The sequence below is a fragment of the Vipera berus genome, assembly GCF_964194415.1.
Source record: "Vipera berus genome assembly, chromosome: 2".
Classification (NCBI taxonomy): domain Eukaryota; kingdom Metazoa; phylum Chordata; class Lepidosauria; order Squamata; family Viperidae; genus Vipera; species Vipera berus.
The window spans coordinates 79,254,690-79,275,761 of NC_138203.1; the positions used below are offsets into that span (position 1 = coordinate 79,254,690).

General features: G+C 40.5%; 1 protein-coding gene across 1 annotated transcript in view; it reads left to right on the forward strand.

Moving 5' to 3' along the window:
* The window catches only part of CCDC171 (coiled-coil domain containing 171), a 203,669-nt gene that overhangs the window by 155,241 nt on the left and 27,356 nt on the right, over positions 1-21,072 (forward strand). The window contains exon 26 of the mRNA XM_081319831.1: positions 13,826-13,978. Within this exon, the coding sequence (XP_081175957.1) occupies positions 13,826-13,978 (153 nt within the window). The remainder of the gene's footprint in view (positions 1-13,825; positions 13,979-21,072) is intronic.

Here is a 21,072-nt window from a genome sequence, read left to right on the forward strand (position 1 = left end):
TAGAAATCAACTACTGCGTGAGCTGCATTGGCTACCGGTTGCCCTCTGGGTGAGATTTAAGGTGCTGGTTCTTACCTTTAAAGCCCTACATGGCTTAGGCCCAGGATACTTGCAGGACCATCTGCTGCCGGGAACGAATTCCCATCGCCCAGTACGCTCACACAGAGAAGGCCTCCTCAGGGTACCGTCGGCTAGACAATGTCGGCTTGCGACCCCCAGGGGAAGAGCCTTCTCTGTGGGAGCGCCAGCCCTGTGGAACCAGCTCCCCCCTGAGCTTCGGATGGCCCAAGATCTCCAGTCCTTTCGCCGCGGCCTCAAAACACTCCTTTTCCACCTGGCTGACCTAGACTGACAGGGATTTTAATTATATTTACAATTCTAACTTTATTCTTTAATTTATTTTAATTTATTTCAAATTTTATTTTTTAATTTACTGTACAGAGACCTTTAAGTTTTGATGTTGTTAGCCTCCCTGAGTCCCTCGGGAGATAGGGCGGGATATAAATCCCATTAATTAATAAATAAATAAATAAATAAATAAATAAATAAATAAATAAATAAATAAATAAATAAATAAATAAATAAATAGGGTTTTGAAGTGATCAGGATCATACAGGTGAAAGTTACATTGCACTTTGACATAAGCAGCAAGTTATATTAAATACTTCCATGTAGAGAAAAGTCGAAAGTTGCCCCATGAGTTACAAAAGCTTTCTTTTGAGGCTTAAACGGGGAAGAGGTCTATTTTTGACAGAATGTTTTTGCATGTGGAAATGAGCAACTAAGGTCACTGTTGAAGCTCCTTAAAAATCAATGTGAGAATATTGACTTAACAGACTTGAAAAGGTTGAGGAATGAACTTTTTCAGTCTTGCCTTTGACTAAGGACAGATCCAGTTGTGTTTGCCTCTTAACTGCCTGTACCAATCCTCGCCTTTTAAGGCTACCTGTCTCAAGCAGCCTGTGTTGATTCTGGGTTTCTTTTCTTGTCCTTAATATATAGTTTTGAAAGTCAAACATTTAGGTGAAATTTTATAACGTAGTAATATTGGACTTGGCAATGGAACTGTCAGCTTTTTTTGGGGGGGGGGGGAGAAGAATATAATTTGATGGGGTGCTAAGGTGGAGGTCTGGAGAAGGAAGGCTGATCTGCAAGGGAGTTTATTATGGCTTAGTGATTTAGTGATTGATTTCATTTGCTGTCAGTTAAGGCTCTCTTAATGTCAAGTTTTTTTGCATAATGCATTGAAATAAAGACTGATGAAGTTCTTCAGAGAGATACCGCTTACATAAACTGACCCTGATTTGCCCTGTTCTGCATGACAATTTAAGTGACAGCAGTTAAAGGAGAATATACCAATGAATATGCAACTATAGTATTAAGGGAAATGTAAGGAAAATGGTTCAGAATATAAAACTGTGCATCAGAAACGGGCTGGATTATTAATTCCACAATTCTTCTGCATTGAGGAAAGAGGGTGTTGCGTGTCAAGTCATATCCTAAATAGCAAATTAAAGGGAGAAAAAAAAAGTTTAGGGGGAATTTAATATCTGTATTCAGGATGTCTGCTAAATTGTTTGCTTGGCTTAGCAGGCTGTATTTTAAAAGTATGCTAATTTCAAATCTGAGCCTTTGAGCCTTTTATTTTTTCATTTTATTCTGACAGTTTGTATACATGTTGTATATGTAACATTTTTGTCTGTTTGTCTATATGTGTTGTCTTTGGTCTGCAGAATGGAATGGTGATCTAGTGGAAATAAATGGTTGATAAGATGAACAATTGAACCCTAATACAGTTTATTAGTAGTTTGTAGCATCAGTCTTCAGGAGGCATAAATTTTGTTACTTTAATGGCTTTCGTAGAGGCATATGTTAAGAGCGCCACATTCTTTGTTCCACACAGTTTGAATAACCAACTCTAGAGTGGTTGATTTCATTTCAGTCCCTCTTTAACTCATCATTGGTGAAGTACTGTTATCACAAAAATGGGAATAGTTGGGAAGATAAAAGGTACAAGTTCAAAAAATGGTTGGTTCCTGAAATAAGAGTTGAAAAATCTTTGCACACTCCAATGTGCAAAGATTTCTCAACTCTCTATTTCAGAAACCAACCATTTTGGTTTCTGATAATGCGGCCTGCACCCCAAGGAGGGAATATGTGAAAGCAGGGTTAGTTTAGAAGAAATGTGTAAAGTGTTAGCTTTACATAAAGATGAACAGAATCCTACTTTTGTTTCAGACTGCAATCTTCTGAGTTTACAACTATAACACAAAGGAATTAACATTAAGCACATTAAAATGACCTGTATATAAGGAATTTTATTTTATTTTATTTTATTTTTTAAAAAACCCATGAATAATACTATGGTAGCTTTAAGTGTCACTCTGGGTATATGCCTGAATCCCTTAGGAAGATGTAATCTTTTGTCCCTTTTTTCAAATTAATAAAAGTTGCATTTTTAATATGTTCCCCTTTATATTAAACTTGCAGGCATAGTTGGATATCATACTATAATTGTACCTTTTCTGGGATATATTACTTATCTTGCCAAAGCTGAAATGATTCCATGTTTTCAACCAATAGCATAAATTACTTTCATAGAGAGCTCTGATCTTCTTCATGCCATCATTTCTCATCAAAGTGAATGGAAGAGAGGTGTGTCATGACAGTAATTTAGTCAGAGATATGGTTAACTTGTAATACAGTTTAAAGAACTATTCCCAAGATTCTTGCATGCCTGGATTAGTTTGTGTATAACTTGTATATAAGTTATAACAGCAATTAAAAACACAATACTTTTTAGGGACATATTTGTGAACCATGTTCAGAACCTAATTTTAGTGCACAAAACATGATTTGAACTTCCCAAGATACAAGTAGATTAGACATCTACTCAAAAACCATCTTCAATTTGATGGTGAACAGTAGATGAGCACTTTTCAGTTTTACTTTCAAACAAACTGTATATTGAATTATCATATAGTTGAACCCACACTTAATAATTTGGATTACCTTTCTACCTTTTATAAAACAAAGACATTTCCCCTTCTCCCATCTTCTAGTACTTCTCCTGTACTCCAGTATTTCCCAAAGATTAAAGTTTAGCTAAACTATAAAGAAAAAAGAAAGACCTTAAAAGATTTGATCAGAGCATCAGCAAGTTTGCAAATTTCCCCAAAACCCTAGAGTGCAATCCATCCGGTCCTTGATATTTAATCAGCTTCAAAATAAATAGGTAACCCCTGAACACTGTTGCTCTAAATTTCAGATTTCAACTCTTCCTAGTTGGAGCATTGGAGCAAATTGAGGAAATAGGACTTGAGCAGATTTGCTTTTTTTTATTACCTACTCAACAAAGAGAACAATATGGCCAGAAGTGATGCTAGTGCAATTTCAATTTCAATAGTCACACTTAAGTATAAAACTGAAATTGTACGGGCACCTCTCTCTAGATGAAAAATTCAGCAATATTAAGTAATAATTAGTACAGTATTCCTAAGTAATAAAATACTACACCACTCTTCCAAAGCATGGCATGATAAACTATAACTGATAGAAAATCAACTGATCAAATATTAAAAATGTGATTATAGTATAATACTAACGTGTCAAAAAGGATAGTATATTTTGCATTTCTCAAGCTTTCATTAGTCAAAGAAATGCTGACTTGGGAGTATTGAGGCACTTTAACTGACTATGCCTTTGCCCCCAAACACAAGCAGCCTAAATTCAGATCGGTAAAGGACAGAGAGGAAAATTTCCAAAAATAATTCCAAGGTCCAAGCAGTGTCATTTGAGCTGAAAAAAGTAAGGTTCTACATTTAGGCAAGAAAAACCAAATGTACAGATATAGTACAGGGGGTACCTTGCTCAATAGTCGTAACTGTGAGAGGGATCTCGGAGTCCTAGTGGACAATCACTTAAATATGAGCCAGCAGAGTGCTGCAGCTGCCAAAAAAGCCAACACAGTACTAGGCTGCATTAACAGAGGGATAGAATCAAGATCGCGTGAAGTGTTAATACCACTTTACAATGCCTTGATAAGGCCACACTTGGAATACTGCATCCAGTTTTGGTCACCACGATATAAAAAAGTTGTTGAGACTCTGGAAAGAGTACAGAGAAGAGCAACAAAGATGATTAGGAGACTGGAGGCTAAAACATATAAGGAATGGTTGCTGGAATTAGGTCTGTCTAGTTTAATGAAGAGAAGGACGAGGGGGGACATGATAGCAGTCTTCCAATATCTCAGGGGCTGCCATAAAGAAGAGGGAGTCAAGCTATTTTCCAAAGCACCTGAAGGCAAGACAAGAAGCAACGGATGGAAACTAGTCAAGGAGAGAAGCAACCTAGAACTAAGGAGAAATTTCCTGACAGTTAGAACAATTAACCAGTGGAACAACCTGCCTCCAGAAACTCTGAGTGCTCCAACACTGGGAAGTTTTTAAGAAGAGACTGGACAGCCATTTATTTTATTTATTTATTTTATTTTATTGCATTTATATACCGCCCTTTCCCTGAGGACTCAGGGCGGTTTACAGGGAGTTAAAAATCAAACGTACAAAAGTTAAAAGCCAAGTTAAAAAATATTAAATCAACCCTGTGCTATTAAAAACCCCAATTAAAATAATTTTCTCCTCAGCCTGGGCCCGAGAGCTCAAAGAGCCAGGTCTTCAGGCCCCGGCGGAATGATCGGAGGTCGGGGGCAGTCCTCAGCTCCACCGGCAGCTGGTTCCAGAGGGCAGGCGCTCCCACTGAGAAGGCCCTATCCCTGGGTGTCACCCGCCGGCAATCTCTTACCGGCGGAACCCTGAAACAGTATAGGTTTTCCTGCCTGAGCAGGGGGTTGGACTAGATGATCTCCAAGGTCCCTTCCAACTTTACTATTATGATTATAATTATGATTATGATTATGATCTTTATAAGTAATTGTCAACTCTTTGAATTGGACCTCAGAAATATTCTGATAGCGAATGCAGTCCTCCAGCTTATCACAAAAAGGAAGGTGCTCCTGCCCTGGCAAAGTAACTTAGAAAGATACCATAGTTTGCTAAGATAAACATTGCTTAAAAATGCAGCGTTATCAGCAGCACATCTTTTTTATCTACTTCCTGATATTCTGTTTTCCCACTCTAGCAGTATTTTTCTCATTAAAGAGGGAGATCCATGGAAACCTGAAAGCAGATATCTCAGTGCAACACAAAAAAGGAAGAACCTGCTTATAGCTGGTGGTATCTTCAGACACACACACACACACACACACACACACACACATCAATTACTTGTTTAATTGGATAACACACCTTAAGATGCATTTAGCAAACTGGAACAGGTTCTGTTGTGATTCAGCGTCAGCCTGTGGTTCCGGCAGCTGGGTCTGATGATTCTGAAGAGGAGGAGGAGGAGGGGTTTGGAGAGCCTTTGGTGTCAGAGGGAGGTTCTGATGCACTGCAGGACTCTCAGCCTGGCCCCTCCCGTCTTGTTCCTCATCAGACTCAGCTGTGTGAGCACGAGCGATTGGAAGAAGACGATCCACAGCTGGCTCTGTTCAGGGACGCTAGGAGCAGGAGGCAATCTAGCAGAGCAGAACAGAGGAAGGCAATGAGGCAACTTGGGAGGAGGCAATGAGAAGCCATGCCTTGGGACTGCTGATAAAAGGGGAAGGTGTGGGAGGTGCTGGTTGCTGAAGGCAACCGTTTGAAGATCTTCTGCTAGAGTCCTGGTCTGTTAATTCCTGTTTAACTCTTGCCTGAATTTTTGGTTTAACTCTTGTTTCAACTTTTGATTTCTTTGTCAATAAATTTGGTTGGGTTTTTTCCAGCCTGTTGACTATAAAAAGGGGTTGTCCCTGACATTCAAACAGGGCCGGTCGTAGGCTGGAACAGAACAGGTTCAAAGAAGAGTAATGAGGATGATTGGGAGACTAGAAATTAAATTTGAGTGAAAGATGTCATTTAGAGGAAATTTCCCATTATTCCAGAATGGAAGAGTGCAATATAATGACTTTACATTACAGAACGGCAGTTTCTAATTTAATGCTAGAAAACATTTCAGAGATATAAAGTTTAATGAAATGTATATTGAAGGCCAAATTGTAACTCTCTGGGAATTCTTTCCTCCTGCTAATAGTTAAGCTCATCTGGCCTACCCAGAAAAGTAGTGTCCCCTTCCTCCTACTAATTCTGTCATGGATGTTTACCGCCCATTGGTGAGATGCTGTAGTTTGAGTTTCTACATCAAGCAGGCAGTAGGACTTAATGACCCAGATACCTCTTTCCAGGGAAAAATCTGTTACTGCAATGAGTGACTCTTCCAGTGATACAGTGCTGCCTTCTAAAACTGATTGCTAAGACTTTTACTTAATTGTTGAAAATACCTTCACTTTGATGACTATCTAATCATAACACTTTCCATCCCATCTATCCATTATTTCCAATTGTTGCTCTGTTCGGGTCCCCTGAACTTGGTCTTTTGGGGGCGTCTACCAACTTCTTATTCTGGGAGGATTGGGGGGAGAGAGAACTGATACTGAAAATAAAATAGTTGGTTGAGCCTTGTGCTCACACAGTTGAGAATAGGACACTAATCTACAGCCACCTTGTTCTCGGTCTTGATGTCTTCAGATCTCATTTTGCATATTTAAATGTAGCCTAGAACAAGAGTTGGGGGTCAGCAAAAAAAAAATCTATCAAGTAGAGCAGGGGTGTCAAACTCAATTTCATTGAGGGCCACATCAGCATTGCGGTTGCCCTCAGGGGGCCGGGTGGGCGTGGCCAGGGTGGGCATGGTCTACTGGATGGGTGTGGCTAGAGTGCATATGGCCTACTGGATGGGCGTGGCCAACTCTACATCGTTTGCATCAAGGGTGCCTATGGGGGCCTGGGCAGGAGTGGGACAGATCTGAGGGTCTCTGGCAGAAGGAGGGTCTCTGGGCCAGGGCCAAGGCAGTGGGGGCCGTTCCCTCATTGTTTCTAGGATGGCTTCGTGGGCCACATGAAACCACTTTGCGGGCCGGATCCGGCCCTCGGGCCTTGTGTTTGACATGTCTGAAGTAGAGAATACCAGATAATGGCAAAAACAGTTTTCTCAAATGATACAGTATTTCTCTTGAGAACCCCAAAGGGTTTTTGTTTTTTTTTGCACGAAAACACCCACAAGATCACAGCTTTTTCTGTAGCCACTTCACGACTGAAACCTGAAAGGATTTTTACCAGTACGTTTTTGGGAAATTCTGTAGCTCACCTACCACAACCTTTTTCTCTCATGCCTTAGCAATAAAATGGTGCAGCCGGCAGATGAACCTTTGTTAGCTTCATCTGCTGGCTGCGGGGAAAGTTTCACATAACTTTGCATACTATGTAAGAGAACTGCACAAAAGGGGAGACAAGTGACCTTGGGGGGAAAAAGGGGGGGCTAAGCAAAACTTCCATTGAAAATAGCAATGAAAGCCAGATGCCTTCTCTTGCCCCTGTTCTCTGGCATGTTATATTAAGCATCACTAACTGCACTTCGAGCATAGCAAATAAAATAAAAGACCTACATTGCAAAGAAAGTTCTTTATGGTGCCCTGTTGATGGAATAGACAATTTTCTCCAAATACTCCAATTTGTTTATTCAAGTGGGGATGCTATTCTAAATATACCTACATTAAACATTCTTTGCCTGTTTCACCTTTTGGGTCACTTTCATACTGATTTTAATATCTCTAGACACTTCAGATTGTCATCCAAGTATTTCCCTGGACTTCCACATACTTCTGAAACCCATTTATTATTGTCTCTCGTTGTTTTTCATAAAAGATAGAATAACAGAGTTGGAAGAGAGCCCAGAGGTCATCTAGTCCAACTCCCTGCTCGAGCAAGAGAGTCTATAGCAGGGGTAGGCAACCTCGGCTCTTTTATGACTCGTGGACTTCAACTCCCAGAATTCCTGAGCCAGCTATGCTGACTCAGGAATTCTGGGAGTTGAAGTCCACGAGTCATAAAAGAGCTGAGGTTGCCTACCCCTGGTCTATAGCATTTCAGACAAGTGGCTGTCCAGCCTCCTCTTGAAAGCCTCCAGTGATGGGGCACCCACAACTTCTGAAGGCAAGCTGTTCCATCGGTTGATTGTCCTCACCGTTAGAAAATTTCTCCTTAGTTTTAGGTTACTTCTCTCCTTGATTAATTTCCATCCATTGCTTCTTATCTTTGTGGCAGCCCCTCAAATACTGGGACATTGCTATCATCTCTCCTCTAATCCTTCTTTTCACTAGACTAGACATACCCAATTGCTGCAACTGTTCTTCATATGTTTTAATCTCCAGTTCCTCTCTGCATTTTTTTTCCAGAGTCTCAACATCTTTTTTATATTGTGATGTCCAAGACTGGATGCAGTATTCTAAGTATAGTTGTACTAAGGCTTTACAGGGTGGTATTAATACTTCATATGATCCTGATTCTCTCTCTCAATTAATGCAGCCTAGGCTTGCACTGGTTTTTTTGCTGCACATGGTTGGATCTTTTGTTTTTATTTTTTGCTTCCTTACATGGATACAAAATCTGTCTGCCTATATCTATCTATCTATCTATCTATCTATCTATCTATCTATCTATCTATCTATCTATCTATCTATCTATCTATCTAATCTTCAACTTTGTTGACCTCAGCCATAACAGAATCAACTCTTAACATGACAACTTTATATTAAAGATTTGTTCTTTTCCTCTCATCTAAACAAGTAGGTGCACACACTTACATACACATTACACCAATATTTGTAGAATAGACTTATAAAAGACCGGACACTCTTGGGAATTTTTTGGCTGAAAATGGGGAAAAAAATGAATTGGTGATTTATAATTTTTCTCATTACAAAGGGTTGAATATGGGAAGAAGAGAACCGTTGTAATATAATCTTAAATATGGAGGTGAGGTAATATATTGGCTTGTAACTACTATAAAGAAGATTGGAAGTATTTTTCTTTTTTCCATCAATATTGTTTTTTGCACTTATTCTTTTTTTTCTTTTTCTTCATTTCGATTTATATACTTTCATGATTATATATAAACAAATGTTCGCTCTGGAAACATTTGGAAATCATGATTCCTTTTTCTCTACTTAAATATTTCCTTCTTTTACAAGTTCCCATGCTCACAGGAATTTCTGTTTTTTTGTTTTTTGTTTGCAACGTGAAACTACTATATTATTGTATACATTTGGCAAGTGTTTATATTTGGAAGTTGGTTTTGCCAAATGGGCATTTGGCAAATTCTCTAGGAATCACTTGTGTTATGACCACACTTACTATTGCCACAAGATGTTTATATATTCTTAACCAATGTATAATTAGAAGGTAAGAAGGCAAAAGGACCGGAAGAAAGTCACTCTGGAAATAGATATTTTCCCTTCTCTTATTCCTTTGGTTTCTCCTGAATAGTTTTGTTATGTTTCTGCTGTAAAATTGGCAGCTGTACAGTATATATGCTTTAGATGTTATTAATCTACACCCCGCATTTCAATTTAAAGTGGCTTGTTAATGCTTAAAATTAAAATTCTTTAGCCTTCAAAATGGCTTGGCTGTATTTCTTGCTCCATTGACATTCTTAGAACAGCCTTTAGTCTGGAAAAGATCTTCTTGATTTTAAAATGAATGTGCCATATGAATGTTTGTGGGTTGTAAAACCTGCTTGCCATGTAATAGCTGGTAATGCTCAACTGTTGTGTTTTTTAAAAAAATAAAGAACACTACAACTGGTACAACTATACTTTCCCTGTTATTTATAATGAGGTAGGGTGGTATCACATGTCCTTTTGTTAGTTTCCCTGTAACCATATTGCTTGTTCAGAAAAAAAAATAAAATCAAGGAATTGCATACTTACGACATTGCATTCCCTTTTAGACATCTGTTTCAGTTGAATTGTGAAATCAGTATTTAGGTTCATGGTTGTATGTTCTAAGGAGGATTTCCCACCTCACCATTCTTGGTGTGCGCCCTTGGGGATCCTGAAAATGTTGTTTCTAAAGATGACTATATTCAGAAGGTCAAAACACATGGAGGACAAATTCATTAAAAATCAGGAGAGTCAGGCAGGTAGCGTCCTCCTCATCAACGTCATTCTCTTCCACACACCTGGAAGTCTATGGAAATTGCCATGGAAGAAGAAGGTTTTTGAATAGGTGATACTTACATGTGAATTGACGCTGTTTTGGCTGTGGATCTTTTGGAAATCTAAAATAATGCCCTTAAACCAAGATCCGTACATAAGTAAGTTCACTGCAGAAGTATCTAAATATATCTGTAGACAACGAAAAGAACAATGTTGAACAATTTCTGCCATTGTTCAGCAGGATGAGGAATTTGTTTGGTATTAATTTAAGATAAAATATAAGCTGTATTTGAACATTGATAGCCATGACCCTTCTCTGTACTAATTTTGATGGTTTTACACATGCAAACATGGAAGGTCAAAGCAGTAATTTTATTTTTCTTTCGTATAGATGACTTTAGAACAGAAATTAGCTGGAAATTGTTTGGGATTCATTTTTTTTCCTCATTACAAAAGTTTAATACTTTTTAAATAGAATGCTTGCATGACTCCTAGGAAAACATTTATTTATTTATTTATTTATTGCATTATATATAGAACAGTCTGCACGTAGAATTATTCTTGCCACTGAATTCCACATCAGAATTACGATCCACCATTTAATTCCACATAATGCTAGTTATAAATAATGTGGTTAAAAATATTAATCTCTGTAGTTTCTAGACAATGGCCCAGTGAACCTTATAACACAGAAACTCTAGATTGTTTTTTCATCGTCGTAAGGAGCTTTATGCACATATATCATCTTCATTGTGCAATTAATGAACCGACTGAAATTAATTTTCACAAGTTTGTTGTATGGTATTGATAGAGCTAAAGTAGAGCTTTGTATTGCAGGTTCTATACACTCTTTGGCCCATAGTCTGTAGTAAAGTACTTTTTCTGCTAAACAGAAATCTTGATTTTTCTTAATTATCCCACAGGATATTTTATGCTGAGTCAGCAATAAATCAGTTCTTGGCAGCACACTAATAAATACATTGGACTACTGGAAATACCATCTTTCCACTGAGATTTAAATATGAAGCGCTGAGCACTTGATACTGAAAATTCCATGGTTCCTTTTGGGAAACTAGGAAATGTTACCTCAAAGAACTTGTCCAAATTAAAATGTATATAGCCCTGTTGAAATTTCACTTGGGAGGTTAAACTGGATTATTACAAGATTCATAACAGCTATAGGGTTTTTTATTATTATTGCATTAAGGTGTTACGCTTAGTGCTTTATGCTTTTGTATAACTTTTTGTTGTTTGCAGTGTAAGACACCAGTTTTAACCTTGTACATGTAAAAAAGAAAGATTCACCTCTTAGAGGAAAAAAAAAAGAAACACAGCAAATGTTTATTTATTTTTCCATGATGCATGAATATACTTACACCTTGAGATAAAGTATTTGAAATTATTTATTGTTCTTTTGGTAGATGTTTTCCATGAACATTTTGGTAAATTGGTGGGAAAAAAAACAACTTTCTATATTGTTGACTATATAGTGGTCCAGAGTTCCCCAATCTTTCCAGGTTGGTGGCCTGGAGGGAGGGGAGGGGGGAAAGGGGATGGTTTTGTGGATGGGGCAGCCATGTGTGCACCCACATGAACACCTGTTGCAGAAGTGGGGATGTGAGCAACCGCGACACTCGCCGAGTAGGGCCGGGAGTGCCCATGACACTTGTGCGAGTGGCGCCACGAGCACCTGCGATGCTCATGCAAGTGAGACCCCGAGCACTTGTGTGCGTGAGGCCCCGAGTGCTCATGCGAGCGTGGCTCCGAGCATTCATTCGAGTGAGGCCATGAGTGCCCAAGATGCTCGCATGAATGAGACTGTGAGCGCTCACCAGCCAGTCAGTCACGTGGCCCAGTTGCGAATAGGCTACGGACCGGTAGTGGGCCATTGTCCACAGGTTTGGGACCTTTGTGGTAGTCAACTACTGTATAGTCAACAATATAGCAAGGTTTTTTTTCCCACCAATTTACCGAAATGCTCATGCATTGCCACATGCATTGGACATCATGCACAAATGATGCATTTGAAATGCACGCTAATTGATATCATGTGTGAAAACTGTTAGTTCTATTTACTTTTAGTAGCAATGGCAGAATCTATTAAACATGATGTCTGTGCAAGATGCTTTCATTTCATCTTTAGCAAGAATAACACATTTGGTATTTTGGTTGAACAGGTAGTCCTCGATGTAACAGCAGTTCATTTAGTGACCATTTGTTTAGTGACTTATGATAATCTTTCACACTTACAACCATTGCAAGCATCCCCATGGTCACGTGATCAAAATTTGGATGTTTGACAACTGGTTCATATTTATGACGGTTGCAGTGTGCCAGGGTCATGTGACCCCCCCTTTTGCAACCTTTTGACAAGCGAAGCCAGTGAGAAGTCCATATTCACTTAACAACCGTGTTACTAACTTAACAATCGCAATGATTCCCTTAACAACTGTGGTAAGAAAGGTCATAAAATTGGGCAAAATTCACTTAACAAATGTTTTGCTTAGCAACAGCAATTTGGGGCTCAATTGTGCTCGTAAGTCGAAGACTACCTGTAATTGGGCACAAAAGAACTTGGAGAAACGAATAGTGGCAGAAATATATAAACAGTGCAATCTGCTGATGCACTTCTGCAGAAATAGTCTTTTTTTAAAAAAAAGAAAAATGTCCACACATGAGTTAAATTTTGGATGTTAAAACTGTTTCAATACCTATGGATGAACTTTGTATCTTAAACATGAATATTTATGTTTTCCAGCCTGGTCATTTTCAAACCCTGAGTTTCTTTATTTGAGAAAATATGGCTAACAATCTTCACTTATTCAGTGAAGAGGTGTGTGTGTGTGTTTTATCAGCTTTAATGCTGTTCTTACATTTGAGAAATCAGCGCAGATCACTTTGGAAGGAAGCTATAACCTAAAAAAAAATGATTAACCAGTTGTAAAGAACTCCAGTAATCCCAGCACTGTTATACTATTTGGGTCAGATATCAAGTTACCAACACTGCCAGATCATTTATACTCCATTGTGCTGTTAACTTTATTATCAGTCGGATCAATATTACACTGCTGGGACATTCTTCTTCTGTATATCTGAAGAGAATTATTTTCCCAGCTATATTGTAATCAGATTATTTATTTTCAAAGGTCTGCTACTTTCTTTAGGTTCCATGCCAAATTAAATCCAATTCCTTTTAAATGTGAGAGGGGAGAATTAGCAATTCCATTCATTTTCAGAATGTTCATACTTAACCTCTGACAGTATTCTCAGCTTGGCTGAATAAAATTAACTGAGGGATGAGTTTCAATGGAACCAATAAAGCTTTATGTACAAATCAAAATGCCGTGTTTATTTAAACAACAGAATCACAAAAATACCCTTTGTAATTTTGGCATACAAAAAAAGCATACAGTATGGTCCATTTTAAAATAATAATTTTCTCTTTAGGACAGCATTTAAGGCTTTGTGCATGTACATATGTTTATACACACAAACACACACACAGAGAGTTCATTTTCAGAAACATAACTCAGCAAAGATGGCACATCGTTTATACAGAAGCAGTGCTTTTTTTGTAAAAGAAAAAGGTGCCAGAACTCACACATGTCATACAACCCGCCTTGACTACCCTACAAGGTTCCATCCAAAAAAGGTGCCGGAACTCCGTTCTGAGCATTCTATGAGAAAAAAAGCCCTGTACAGAAGTATAATCATTCCTTTTCCTTTTCCTTTAAGGCGATGATTATAAGTTTCATAGACGTCTATCAGTTTGCATGCTCCAGAGTCTCTGCATTAGAACGAGAAATAACATCCCATCGGCATCACATTGCAACTCTGAAATCAGAACTTCAAACTGCTTGTCTTCGTGAAAATGAAAGCTTACACTCAGTAAGTGTCTGATTTCCCTTTTTTTCCATGCAATAATGTTGACACATTATTCTCTGGAAGCCTCTATTTGCTTACATAACTGGGTCAGAAAAAGGGTTGTTATTGGGTCACAACGTATTTTCTGATTAAAAAGCACATGATTAAATTGGCGTATTTTCTGCCCTGCGCTATAAGAATATATCCAGTTTAAAAATAATTTCATGTCTGCCCAGCATTGCTCATTAGAAAATTTGGCCTCATACAAGCCTAAGAAATTACTTTTCAAGAATCTCAAGGAGAATCAATATTAAGGTGGTAAGTTTAACACACATTTCTTTTCTCTGTTTCTAATATATGACCAAAATGAAGAAAAATTTTCTATTAAGCAATACAAGATTTTTTTTAATGTCCAGAAAAAATAGACCATCCCAAGTAATACATTTTTGAATAGATGTATATGAAACAAAAATCTCAGATCCTAAACAGCAAATTAATCCTTGATCAAATCAAACAACCATGATCAAGGACCAGTTCATATAAAGGGTTATCTTCAGCAAGCTAACATTTTGTCAAAGTTGAATTTTGTCAAAGTGACAAAACGTGTGTTGTGATGTCACAGCATTTTCATATAAATAATAAGTGAACACATAACTTCAGTCCAGGGTTTTAAATCAGGCACAGTGGGCTTTTTCTACTGAATAGATAGAATAGATCACACAGGAGAAATCTAAAGTTCTTCACTTCAATGGATTCCAAATTGGTGGCACCGTATTTTCCGGTGTATAAGACGACTGGGCGTATAAGACGACCCCTTACATTTCCTGTTAAATTATAGGGTTTGGGCTATACTCGCCGTATAAGACTACCCCTCTTCCAACGCACACCAAATAAAAATTAAAAAACATCAGATTTCATTTTAATATGGTAATTTTAATTCAAATGCTTATGACATGCAGGTACTTAGTAGGAAAACTGTCACTTATAAACATAAGGCTGTTTGTCATCAAACATGTAAACATAAAACAGTGCAAGTGGATTAAACTTTTCCTAATTCACTCTAAAGCTTTCCCTGCGCAGACCAAATGGGAGATCTGCTCCAGGTTTTCCAGCCAGCCCTGTCCCTAAAGTTTCAGCACCCGGCGTATAAGACGACCCCTGACTTTTGAGAAGATTTTCATGTGTTAAAAAGTCATCTTATACGCCAGAAAATACGGTATATAATTTAACAACACATTCATCTTCAACTCTTATATGTGTTCTGAATGCCATTTTAACAACCTGTTGTCAAACACAGGAAAACAGGAATCAAGTTGGTTCAGATGAATACAGGTTTATTGAATCCTCTCTATAAGAATCTGAAGTACTAATGGTCAAAGCAAATTGGTGGTAGATAAGAATTAGATCTCTTAGACTGATAACACACTTGATCCCTCCCTCGGGCTCAGCCTGGTCATCTCCTACACCTGTAAATATTAAGCTAAATCTACTTAAAGTTATGTGTGTGTGTGTGTGTGTGTGTGTTTAAATACCGTGTTATATCTAAACATGGATGACTCCGGCTTTTAAGAACTCGCTTAGAATTTTTTACACCATGAGGGAAAAAAAGTCATGTTCTTTTCTCATCTTATTCTTTCTCTGGGGTATCAGTATCTTGGAAAACATGTAGCAGATGAGAAGAAAAGGTCACATACATCAGGGCTTCCCAACCCCCGCTCTGTGGACCGGCACCGGTCTGCAGCATGCCAACAAGCGGGCCACACAAACAAGCAAAACTCCATCCTCAGGATGCAGGCAGTATTCAAAACCACACCCCTTCTGGTCCATGGAATGCCTTTCTCCATGGCACCAGTCCCTGGTGCCCAAAAGGTTGAGAACTTCTGACATACATTATAGAGAGGAATGATGGAAGTTCCTTTTATATGTATTTATTTCCTTTTAAATGTCCTTGTCTGTATCTGCTCACCTGGACAAATCCAATATGGGAACTTTACTTTTTCATACTATTTGAAAGAATTACCTATTGGTCAACATTGAATAGTCATCTGATCATTCTTTGAAAAAAATGAAATGGAGTAATAAAGTCTTAATGAAGAAAACTAAGTTAAGTCTTGTGTAAAGGGCATAGGGAATGGCACTGAAGAACAGGAGGAAGAATGGCTACCAAGGCAGCAATCAAATAAGGGGGGTTTCAGTACAAGACAAGAAAATAACTTGAAAAATCATCTTGGACAAACTCTTCCTAGTTTCACATGGAGATAAATGGAGGGGAGGGGGAGGGGAGAAGCACATTGAGACTTGAAAGGTTCTCATATTATAGCTGTTGCAATAAAAAATAGTCCTGTCTTAGATGACATTGGTTTCTTAATCTGGTCTACTTGTTGGGCTAATACCTTGACTTCTCTCCCCAGACCTCATGATTTTTACCCACATACAATATGTATTTCCTATTTGTTTCTCTTTTCTTCATTTTCTCACCTTGACAATCAGGAGAATGAAGACAAAGTGAATAGTTTGGTTCTGTGGGTTTTTATGTTGGTGTTGTTTGAAGTGATTAACTTTTGATAACTTTTTCAGAATGTTAGACTAATGGAATATTCTAAAGTATATTTTTCAATAGTTGCAATTGTTGAATGAAGATATTTGACTCTGAAAAATTCTGTGATCCATCCCTGCTTGATTAACAAATAAAAAAAAAATCAACCCATAACCAGCTAAGTTGAACTAGGATCTTCAAGCTGCTAGCGCTACATGTAACTGCAGATGCCTTAATTTCTATTGCAAGAATGTTAGCTACATTGCCAGCTTAAAACTTCTGACTCTAACTACAGAATCATAACTTTTGTAAACTATTATGTGATGTTGACATAGTCCAGTGCATTTTAATTAAAATTGGTTTTCTAAGCTGTTTATAACATGGCAAGTTGGGGTTAACCCACAAATGAAAGCAAAAGTTTTTAAAAGTTCTCATAGTGACATCTTAGGAGCATGGATGGTCATAAATTCAGTAATTGTGACTAATCAATCTCATCAAGCTGTGCCAATTCACTGCACACCATTTGCATCTTTCCATTCCAACACTCCAGTGCTATGCCTATATTCATATTTCCAGGAACAAGTCATTGTTGGACTTGCATCTGCATAAGCTCATTGCTGTGTCCATTCCTTCTATATCTGCTTTTCGGCTGCTTTAATAACGCGAGCCCATCTGTCAGTAAGCTTGTTCCGTGCTCTTTTGTCTTGTCACTTAGCTTCTCCAGTTGCCTAGAGGGACAGAAAGTTGAAGTGACCATGTGATCACTTTTAATTTCAACGGGAGAAGAAAGCGTAGGAATTAGAATGCTTTAAGAGGAAAGCTGCAAGCTTATATTATCTTGTGATGCATCATTTTCTTGAACAAAAAGCAAGACCGAGCCTACTCCTCTTTTCAGCAACCATCAAGCAAAGTCAAAGCTTTCTGGATGAACAAGTTCTTTCACATCTTGGGAATAATCCCCTAGAACGTTCTTCTCTTCCAAATACACCAATGTATTTTTATTGCCTGAATGGAGAGAACTGTCATTCTGTGTCCTCCACTGTTTTAGTTTATTATTAGTTTAGTTTATTAGACTTATATACCGCCCTTCTCCTGTAGGACTCAGGGCGGCTCACAAGGTTTTTTAAAAGAAACAATACTACAATTACAAAAGTTAAAACAATTAAAATGATTATATTAAACCTTGAATATAAAAAACCTAGTTAAAAACCAGTTAAAACCCCAATTAATACCCTCAGTCCAGGCCAGAAAGCTCAAAGAGCCAGGTCTTCAGGTCCCGGCGGAATGAACGGAGGTCAGGGGCAGTCCTAAGCTCTACAGGCAGCTGGTTCCAAAGGGCCGGCGCACCCACAGAGAAGGCTCTCCCCCTGGGTATTGTCCGCCGGCAGTCTCTTACCGGCGGTACCCTGAGAAGACCCTCCCTGTGGGAGCACACAGGATGAAGGGAGCTTGATGCTGGCAGCAGGTGCTCCCTCAAATAACCCGGACCCAAGCCATTTAGGCCTTTATAGGTCATCACCAGCACCTTGAATCTCACCCGGAGGGCAACTGGGAGCCAATGCAGCTCATGGAGCAGAGGTGTTATATGGGAGTATCGAGAAACCCCCATCACAACCTGCGCGGCCGCATTCTGCACCAGCTGAAGCCTCCGGGTGGTCCTCAAGGGCAGCCCCATGTAGAGAGCATTGCAGTAGTCCAATCAGGAGGTCACGAGCGCATGAGTGACTGTGCGTAGGGCATCTCGGTCCAGATAGGGCCGCAACTGGCGCACCAGGCGAACCTGGGCAAAGGCCCCCCTGGTCGCGGCTCCTATATGATCTTCAAAACTGAGCCGCGAATCCAGGAGGACACCCAAGTTGCGTGCCCTATCGACGGGGGGCAACACCTCACCCCCCATCATTAAAGATGGAATAGGCTGGTTAGTCCGAGATGCCGGTATGCACAGCCACTCAGTCTTGGCAGGATTGAGACGAAGCCTGTTTCTTCCCATCCAGACCCGGACCACCTCCAGGCAACGGGACATCACGGTGAGGGCATCACTGGGTTGGTTCGGGGTGGAGAAAAAAAGTTGGGTATCATCAGTGTACTGATGATACCCCACCCCAAAACGACGAATGATCTCGCCCAGCGGCTTCATATAGATGTTGAACAGAAGGGGAGAGAGAACCGACCCCTGAGGAACTCCACAAATGAGAGGCCTCGGGGCAGACCTCTGCCCTCCCGTCAACACCGATTGCGAGCGGCCCAGGAGATAGGAGGAGAACCACTGCAAAACAGTGCCCCCCCACTCCCAACCCCCTGAGATGCTGCAATAGGATACCATGATCGATGGTATCAAAAACCGCTGAGAGATCTAATAGAACTAGGACAGAGGAGCAACCCCTGTCCCGAGCCTGCCAGAGATCATTCACCAGTGCGACCAATGCCGTCTCCGTGCTGTACCCGGGCCTGAAACCCGATTGGTACGGGTCCAGATAATCAGTTTCCTCCAGGAACAGAGGAAGCTGATGCGCCACCACACTCTCAACAACCTTCGACAAAAAGCGAAGGTTGGAGACAGGACGATAGTTGTTTAAGATCGCTGGGTCTAGGGCAGGCTTCTTGAGAAGGGGCCTCAACACCGCCTCCTTCAGGGCCGCGGGGAAGACACCCTCACTCAAAGAGGCAGATATTACTGCCTGGAACCAGCTTCGTGTCCCCTCCCGAGCTGCATAAATCAGCCAGGAAGGGCACAGGTCCAATAAACAGGTGGTGGAGCTCAGCCTCCCCATAATCCTGTCTACATCATCAGGGGAAACAGGATCGAACTCAGTCCAGATAACATGCTCAAGACCGTCCGATTCCTCCACGTCAGACTCTGCCCAGTCAGAGTCCAAACCGGCCCAGATCTGAGCGATTTTGTCCATCAGATGATGGCTAAACTCCTCGGCCCGTCCCTGTAAGGGATCCTCCCTCACCCCCTGATTAAGAAGGGAGCGAGTCACCCTAAACAGGGTGGCTGGGCGATTATCTGTGGACGCGATGAGGGCAGCAAAGTAATTAGCCCTCGCTGTCCTCATCACCGCAAGATAAGACCTTACAAAGGTTCTTAACTGCAATCGGTCAGATTCGGAACAGCTGGACCTCCAACCGCTCTCTAGACCCCGTCTCCGACGCTTCATCTCCCGGAGCTCCGCAGAAAACCATGGAGCCCATCGGGATCTGCGCCAGGTCAGGGGTCGCAAGGGTGCAACACAGTCGAGTGCCTCGGCGGCCACCCTTTCCCAGGCATCCACCAAGGCATCGACTGGGCTGTGAGTGAGGGCGATGGGTATAGACCCAAGCGCCATCTGGAACCGTTCTGGGTCCATTAGGCGCCTGGGGTGGAACCACCTGGTCGGTTCCGCAGCCCAGTGGCAGGGGGTGGCATAACGGAAGACCAGCCGCAAGAGGTAATGATCGGACCATGACAGGGGAACAATAGTTGGTGAACCCCCTCCCAAATCATCCAACCATTGTCCAGACAGGAAAACCAGGTCGAGAGTGTGACCCCCCCACATGAGTCGGGCCCTGAATTACTTGGGTCAGGTCCATGGCCGTCATGGAAGCCATGAACTCCTGAGCTAACTCAGACAACCCTCCCAGGGAAGGCAGGTTGAAGTCTCCCAGAACTATAAGCCTGGGGAACTCCACCGCCAACCCTGAGAGCTGCTAACTCCAAAACTGGAGGGTTTACCTCTATTCAGACTGGAGTTTATTTTTTGTTTACTTGGGTTGGAGTACAGCAGGCATGTCAAACTCACAACGTCACGTGACTTTCTCCCCATTGCCGGCAATGGGGTGGGCGCGGTTTCAGTATGATACATCCGGCCCGCGGGCCGGCAGTTTGACACGCCTGGAGTACAGGCTCATGCATCCCTAAGCAGATATTTATGTGTAGCTCAGGAGTGAAGGAACCATCATAAAAATATATTTAAAATGTAGGAGCAGCTAGAAGAAGAGTGATTGAGGTGCGTGTAAAGAATATTCAGTACACCTGCTTTTTTTCACCTCCTTGTGTCTGAGACTATTGCATGCCACAAGATCCAGGCTTGTTTTCTTCATTGCTGTGTGACTTGATTTGCTTCTGTCCTTTAAATGGCTCCTTGGCTTGCAACAGGTGCAGAGGACTAAAACACCAGGAGGAAAAGTTAAGGCTTTGCTTAAGAGAGGTCCAGAGTACTAGTCTCTGTCTGAGCAGAGCAGCTTTGATGGCACTGTCCTTCCTACCATAGCCTCCTCTGTTTTCAAGCCTAACGTGGAACATTTTTTTTTATCCTAGTCAAAATTGAGATCCTCCTATACATTGTAATTTGGCCTTCCACATGTAAAACAGGTGAGTCTTGAGGCAGGAGTCATTATCTTTTTGTTTCCCATCTGTTGAAATCTTAGAATCGTGGCTTCATAATTTTATGTTGCTCTCCAGGATGCAACATCCCTTTAGAGGTGGAACAATGATCCTAACTGACAATGGCCTGAAGGTAGACAGAGTGAAGTATACAAGCCATCCTCAGTTTATGGTTTCAAGATTTTGCTTTGTTGTCTCCTGTGGGGTCCACATATT